General features: G+C 47.4%; 1 protein-coding gene across 1 annotated transcript; it reads right to left on the bottom strand.

The window, feature by feature from the left end:
- Positions 1 to 939: 939 nt before the first annotated feature.
- LOC309808396 (calcitonin receptor-stimulating peptide 1-like) lies at positions 940 to 2,374 on the bottom strand (the record flags this gene model as incomplete). Its single annotated transcript, XM_082628691.1, has 3 exons — positions 940 to 1,099; positions 1,398 to 1,535; positions 2,289 to 2,374. 3 exons carry the CDS (start codon positions 2,372 to 2,374, stop codon positions 940 to 942), a joined length of 384 nt encoding a protein of 127 aa, XP_082484817.1.
- Between the last annotated feature and the right edge of the window lie 5,653 nt (positions 2,375 to 8,027).

Raw genomic sequence — 8,027 nt, 5'->3', positions numbered from 1 at the left:
ATTAAGGCTCAGCATTACTAGGAATCCCCAGGCACCCACAAGGCAGCGATTTCATGTACCCCTGAGGTTTAGCAGAGCAGCCAACAGGTTGGCTGACAGGGTCCAGATTTGCTACCAGATAAGCCAGTGAGATATGGGTCATATTTATTGAATACGGAATCAAATATATTGATAAAAAAGATGAACACTAGGTAGCTGCAATGATTTTATTCTGCATTTAGTTTATTTCAAACAAAAAAAAAGAGTGTTTTCAATGTCAAGAAGCATGCATACATGGGTGTCTTCCAGGCTATTTTTTTTGTAAGTTGCTTTCATTGCAAATTAAAAGAAGTAGAGTTCAGCTTCATAACGACCTAGGAGAAAAAAAAAAGTAACAGCTATTACTTACTAGTTAAGAGGCTCTTGTCATGTATGATCCCAATTACTTTTTATATTGATGATACTATTGTTGCCTTCAAGTTAGATGTGGAAGCTGAGGCTCAGAGAGGGTCTAGCCCAGGTCGTATACTTAGTAGAGGACAGACACAGGATTTGAACCCACGTCTATACTCGGAATTCAGATGTATATGACACTGTAGGGTATGCTCCAAAAGGATAGGGTAATTACCTTTCAAACTCAAATGCTAGGATAATCACAATTATAACCCAGGGAACTGTGTTTTAAATAAACAGGATCTATATTTCCTGGAGGATCTCAGTGGCACAGGGAGAGACTGGAAAAACAGAGAGAAATAAATCCAAGTTCTAGGGATTTCAGCTGTTGGGACTCTCTGTTCTTTCTCCAGACACTGGTGTGGGTGACTTCCCCTGTGGATTTTTCACCCATATGAACCCACGGAGGATTAGAGTGTGGACTGCACCCCTGCAATACCCAGTCATTTATCCTCCCACCCGACAGTACAAAGGGCAGTCACCTTCTTCCTAGAATCATTTCGCTGCTCAGATCCAAAAGTTCCTGCGACGCCCACCAAAGATTTTGAAGCCCATCTTGGTGGGCAACATGTTGCTCTTCACCATGCTCCCAGATCTGCTCAGCAAGCCTGCCAGCCGATGGGTCATGCAGGTTGCAGTGTTGCAGGCTCTCTTCTGGACAGTGATGCTGATTTGCAGGATAGAGAAAAAGAAGAGGCCTGTTAGTGAGAGCTTGAGTGCAGGTGCTGCCCCACAGGATAATCATGGAAAATTACTGCTCTCAGAGGCACCAATAAACCTTAAGTATTTCTGCTAGAAACGGTCATCACAGCAGAAAATCATAGGCCATTAGGGAAAATGCCACGATCAGTCCCCATACACATTTCCAGGGGTGTCAGAAAACCCAAAGGTGGCTCTGGGATGTGCCTTCCTGGGCATGAAGGAGGGAGCGGATGCCCTGTGCTGGGTGGGGCAGGGAGCCTCACCTGGAGCCCTCTGTCTTCTGCTCCTTCTCCAGCTCACGGGCCCTCATCTGCTCATAGTCATTCACCATTGCAGCCAGTAGGAGGCGCAATTCCTCCTCATTGAGTGTAGCAGGATCAAAACGACTATCAAAAGCCAACCTAGGGAGGGGAAGCAAGCCCAGTACAGGCTTTGAGACCCTGACTACCCCCTCCCCAGGATAAGCAGCCAGGTTTCCTGGTTTCTGCAACTTCCCCTGAGGATGTGGCTGCCCCAGCTCTCAATGGACAGAGCATGAGGTCAGTATCCACCCAAAAATTCTGCTTCACCAGAATTTAGGCTCTGGTGAGACCTAAAAGAAGTGGTTTGCTCCAAGTGGATCATATAGGCTTCTGAAAGCTGATGGTTACAGTTTCAAGAATTTTATGAGCTTAGTGTTAAATACAGCCATTATTAAAAATTAAATGATAATGATAGTTTGAATCTGAAAATCATTTCACTTTAATGTAATTTGAGTAAGGGTGAGAAATTAGATGTATAGGTAACATATCAGATTTAATAACAAATTTATTGGCAAAGAGGTTAGCAGATAGGATGCAATCTATTTCTCAAATTGTGGTTAAATTAGTAAATAGGTTTGCTAAAGATACAAATATGTGGTAAAAAGCAATGTTATATGAAATTTACAATAACGAGTACTGTATATCTTATGTGTGTTTGTACACTGTGTGCTACACATCTTTGTCTCATAAACAGTTTATGATAAACTTATATACACGTTTACATTCATACATTACTATCGCCCCCACCTGCAACCGCACCAAGAGCCAGATTCAGCACAGCGCAACTGAGAAGAGAATTTTATGATCCAGGGACAGAGGGAGGTGGGAGCGCTCCTGGCAGGGCTGTCTCACCTGAATGGCGCTGAATGGAGCATGCCTGCCTGGTACAAGACCAGGATGCTGAGGACCAGGAAGCAGGGGAACTTCCAAAATCCCATGACGACTCTCTGCAAGGGAAGAATAACATCAGCACCTGGAGCAATAAATAACAAATTCCATGAGCCCACAGACCCAGGCTCTGCTCCTGCCTCTGCCCCTAACTCCCTGGCATCCTGGCTTCAGGCTGGACATGTCACTCCACTTCACCATCGTTTCCTCCTCAGCCAAGTGGACTGCTGGAAGATCCAGTAAGGCTGCAGCATGCTTGTTTTAGCAAAGAAACCTAGTGGGACAACTGGGTGAGGAGGTCTTAGTCCATAGCCCCCGCCCCATCACTCCACTCACTCTCACATACAACCTGTTGGCCAGGACTCCTGGAGGACAGAGTCCGAGTACCTGTCACCACAGCTTTTCCCACTGTGCAACCCAGAGCTGTTCTCCTGGTGCCGGGCTTTTGCAGGTACAGGGAGGGGGGAGGGGATCACCGAGGACAAATTTCTGCGGTTGGAATCCCTGAGAAACTGAAGAACCACGTTCTACCGGTCAGCTGCTCCACAGTTTGGTAACGAGTGCCCTGTAAGAATCAAGCTGGAAGGGCCTCAGATTGGAACCCAGGACTTAAACTGGGAAAAAAGTTCCCAGAACACGCAACGGGGGCTTGCGTTTAATGGCCGCCTGCCACTCAGTCACTGCACCTATTTGCCACCCGCTTGCGCTGGCCCAGGTTCCGAAGCATTTCCCGCGGTCCGCTAGGCACAAGACGTGATCTGTGAGAGCACCATCTGCACAAAACGATTCCTGCGTCCAGATCTGCTTGCAGTGCCAGGGGAGCTCCAGCATCCCAAACTGACCTAAGCACGTGTGCTTCGGGAAAGGAAACTGGAGCCCGGCTCAGCGCGGGGAGAGTGAAGCAGGGAGTGCGTGAACAGAGACCATCCCGTGTTACCTGTGGAAGGAGGCTGGGATGCATTGCAGAGTAATGCAGGTTGTGTGAAATGACCTAGACAGAAGTGGACATAGCCTTTGAGACTGGAAGAGATCAGCTAAGAAAAAGTAATGGAGAGAGAGGAGGAAGGGAGGAGAGAGAGAGAAAAACAGAATCCCAGCTAAGCAGGAATCTCCAGGCTTACCTGGCAGCAGGAAGCAGGTGGCTTAGAGCAGAGGAGGGAGCAGTGGCAGTAGCTTTGGCTTCAGGCGATGGCACTGTGGCAGAAGTGGCAGTGACACTCGAGCTGGGCAGTGCGTCTGATGCCTCCCAACACCAGCAGCTGCTCTTATTCCCGCTGCTCTGGGTCTGGGGTGGTCCAGGAGCTCTGGGCAACCAATGAGGGGAAGGATCTGAGCCCCAGAAGGATTGTGTCATCACTTGCGTCCAGAACCTGGAGCATCCAGAAGGACCACCCCACTTGTATTTGCATTGAGGTCATTGATGGCGGGGGCGGGAGGGAGACGGGGGGGGGTGGGGTTGGTGAGGACCAACGAAAAACAGGAAAAGTGAGAAGGAATTTGAGGACACTTTGACGTCATGGTTAACTTCACCTGTTCGGTTTCCCGGGTTTTGAACACGGACGTGTCCCACTCCATCCCCAGCTGTGCGATCTTGTCGGGCAGAGTCCAGCATTACAAGGAACCCTGTCTCCCCTAGGTCTGACCGCAGACCTCCGTGCAAATGCAGCTTCGAGGGTTAATGCACAGTAGAGTTGATGATTCTGTGCCCAAAGAGGGGGTCTGATTCAGGCAGCTGCAATCACGCACAGGAGGGCAGGGATTGTGGGTATCAGACACAGAGGATCAAGAATTTTGTCACACTGGAACTCTGTTGCAGCTGTGCCTTTTGCAGGTGGAAACATCGTGGGCTAGTAACTTCTAGTGCCTCAGTATACTTATCTTTGAAATGGGGATCATATTCTCATCTTGAAGGAATGTTATCATTACTAAGAATGTACCTGTTATCTGCCCAGGTGGGGATCTAGAAGTGCTTACCAGGGAAATTCATAGGGGATTCTGTGTGATCCCAATCCATCTTCCCAATCAGCACCCTGTGCAGCTGCCTGGAGTCATGCTGGTTGGTCCATCATGTGGGTTAAGGAGGGGCTGGATGCCCTGCTGGGCCTGAGCAGGGAAGTGCAAGGATAAAAGCTTCCGAGCGGACCTCTAGCCCCACGCCCCTCCCCCACCATTCATCACCTAAAGTTCAGCCTCCTTCTCGAACCATTTGCCCAGCTGCCCCTTGCTTCCGGCTGCTGTTTGCCAAGATGTTCCAGTGACCCATGATTCCAGCCCTGCACCCACGTCTACCGCAGTTCAGTCCTCTGCTAGAAAGCCCGCCAAGCCTGGTGGTGCTGAAGAGTCCAGCGGAGTGCAAGCCTCGCTCTCACTTCAGACATACTCTACACACACACAAACTCAGTACTTTCTCCAAACAGGTGCCCACTCCCAAACCACAGGCACTCACAAAATGACACTGGCGCTCAGCGGCATCCAGGTGATGCTCGCAGTCCTGCCCTAAATATGCACAGAGCGGCATGATTAGGACCTGCATCCACGAAACCTGCACCGACTCTCAGTAAGTGTGCTCTGTAAAGCCCAATAACCCAGCACCTCGACCCTCCTACACCCTGCCCAGCACGTTTCTGGATCTCTCTGTCGGAGCTCCTGCTCTAAGCCTTCCAGGAAGGTCTGGGGTGCTGACTTGCTGTCCTCAGCAGATAGAATGCAGAAAACGAAGCTTCTCACTGTCCGCAGTATCGCTGGGTCTGAGCACGTAGCGCAAGATGCAAGCAGGCTGTACAGACCCTCCAGCGCGGCAAGCACTGCGGCAGCATCGCGGGGCGATGGAATAAAACACGGATCCCAGGTAGCTGGTTTTCTCAGGCGGAACCGAAACTAGCCGAAACGAGCCACGTGTGACCCGAGCCACAGGTCCCCGGCCCAGACCGCAGTGTCAAGAAGCTTCAGTGTTTTGTTCGACACGGCGGCTGCGTCGCGGCATATCTCTTCGCCTTGCAGGTTGGTGGTCTCCGGGCTCAGGACACCTAACTTCCAAGATGCCCTTATTCCAATTTTCTGCTTCCTAACCGCAGCGGCGGCACTGATGCAAGCGAATAAAACCTTGGGGCAGGGGAACTGGATATCTGAAACTGGCTCTCCTCAGGCAGGGCGGTGGGGGACCCGGGGAATGGAATAACCGGTTGGAAGCGCGCAAGTGCGCTTGGGCGCAGAGCCGGGAAAGGCAAGATGTGCAAGGGAAGGATTCAGGATGGCGGATCGCGGGTTCAGTGCATCTTGGAGTCTCGAGGCAGAAATCGGGGGCTGAGACCCAGACCGGGGTTAGGGAACTCAGCAGCAAGCCTAAATTGGCGAACGCGGCAAAGCAGATACTGTGCGGCATGTAAATTGGGCTCTGCCACTTAAGACTGTTGTAGGCGAGGCTTTAAAACTCAGGTGCAAAACTCTTCTGCCGACATGACTTCCAAGACCTGAGTTTCTGACGTATCAATCTTCTGAAATCATTTGTAAGTACGTGTGCCGGGGAATTGCCTTTTCCTATTGAGAGAACCATTGCTTTCACCAGTGCAATGGTGATGACAAAATGGTTAAGAAAGGACTACTTTAGAAGCCGAATTTTTAGCCATGTCACTTTGTGGGCTCAGAACTCTACCCCTGGCTGCCACGTGTGCCTTCAACCTTCGAAGCCTACCTTCAGTCCCCCTTCTGAAATCTTTGGTGGCTACAAAGGGCTAGTGGTGTGAGGCAGGATACAGGGTCTGTACCCAGAGAGTGCTAACGTAGCCTCCAGCAATTTCAGCTTTTCTTGAAGAAGTCTCCCCAGATAGCGAGGGACTGACATGAACTCATCCATCAAGTACTCTGAATTTCTAAGGAGTCCTGGTGCTGAGCTGGGGGCAAGGTAAAAAAAAAAAAAAAAAAAAAAAAAATATTTGACACTTAGCAGCATGTGTTGCACACCAGGTGGCACTCACCCAATGTTTATTAAATAATGGAAAATAATTTACTGTGGCAGATTTACCAGCCAGTCTCACCGCTATTATAGGACTCTAATCTAATCCCAGCCAGCAGAGAATCCGGACCTAGCAAGGTATCGCAGCTTTTCAATAGGATTTCGAAATTGTGAGCTCATTTGAGACACTCTTCTCACTTTATTTGACATGCAGAGTTGGTTTCCCCATGGAAGTTTCCAGGAACAAGACAGAGAAAGGAAGGTTAACCCTAGGTTCTTTCGGAAGTCTAGACTCTCCTAGTATGAGATACAAAACCATTCTCCTCTGAGCCTGTCCCTGATTTACCAAGTGAACTCAAAGTTTACCATGTGCACCTTGCTTATGTTGCATCCAGCCCTACCTGAGACTTCTTTTAACTGAAGCACTTAACAGAAATTGAGCTTGAGAAAGTCGCCAAGGAAAATACTGATTTAAAAATAGTTACCTGATTATTTGTCATTTGATTGTACAGTCTTATTTCATTACCTTTTTTAAAAATAAATTTATTTATTTATTTTTGGTTGCATTGGGTCTTTGTTGCTGCGCATGGGCTTTCTCTAGTTGTGGCGAGTGGGGCTACTCTTCCTTGCCGTGCGCGGGCTTCTAATTTCGGTGGTTTCTGTTTTTGCGGAGCACGGGCTCTACGCACACGGACCTCAGTAGTTGTTGCACGTGGGCTCAGTAGTTGTGGCTCGTGGGCTCTAGAGTGCAGGCTCAGTAGTGTGGCACATGGTCTTAGTTGCTCTGCGGCATGTGGGGTCTTCCCGGACCAGGGCTCAAACCTGTGTCCCCTGCATTGGCAGGCGGATTCTTAACCACTGTGCCACCAGGGAAGTCCCTCATAACTTTTAAACCTGGAAATCAGGTTTTAAAGTTTAAAATGTTTAAAAGGTGGAAACAATCTAGTTTGGAAAAAAACATTTTTTATAACATTCTGATAAACTCTAACTGCAGTGTTTATTTCCATACTTTTAGCTTAGATTCCTGTGCTTTGTTTCAAAACTTTTTTCAATTGAGGTATAGTTGATTTACAATGCTGTGTTCATTTATTCTGTGCAGCAGTGATTCAGTTTTATATATATGTGTGTGTGTGTATATATATATATGTACATATTCTTTTAAATTTTCTTTTCCATTACAGTTTACCTCAGGTAATTGAATAATATATAGGTCCATCCATGTGGCTGTAAATGGCATTATTTCATTCTTTTTTACAGGTGAGTAATTTTCTACTATATGTACATCTTTTAAAAAATTTATTTTAATTGAAGTATAGTTGATTTCTACTGTACAGGACAGTTATTCAGTTATACATATTAATACATTCTTTGTCATATTCTTTTCCGTTATTGGTTTACACAGGATACTGAATATAGTTCCATGTGCTATACAGTAGGACCTTGTTGTTTATCCATTCTGTATATAATAGTTCGTATCTACTAACTCCAAACTCCCAATCCATCCCACCCCCACCCCACCTCCCCCTTGGCAACCACAAGTCTGTTCTCTTTTTCTGTGAGTATGTTTCTGTTTCATAGATAGGTTCACTTGTGTCATATTTTAGATTTCACATATACGTGATATCATATGGTATTTGTCTTTCTCTTTTGACTTACTTCACTTGGTATGATAACCTCTAGGTCCATCCATGTTGCTGTGAGTAGCATTATTTCATTGTTTTTCAGCTGCGTATCTTGTGCCTTTTTTATTG

This window comes from Mesoplodon mirus (assembly GCF_964341445.2).
Source record: "Mesoplodon mirus genome assembly, chromosome: 7".
Classification (NCBI taxonomy): Eukaryota; Metazoa; Chordata; class Mammalia; order Artiodactyla; family Ziphiidae; genus Mesoplodon; species Mesoplodon mirus.
This window is presented reverse-complemented; position numbering and strand designations above follow the sequence as displayed.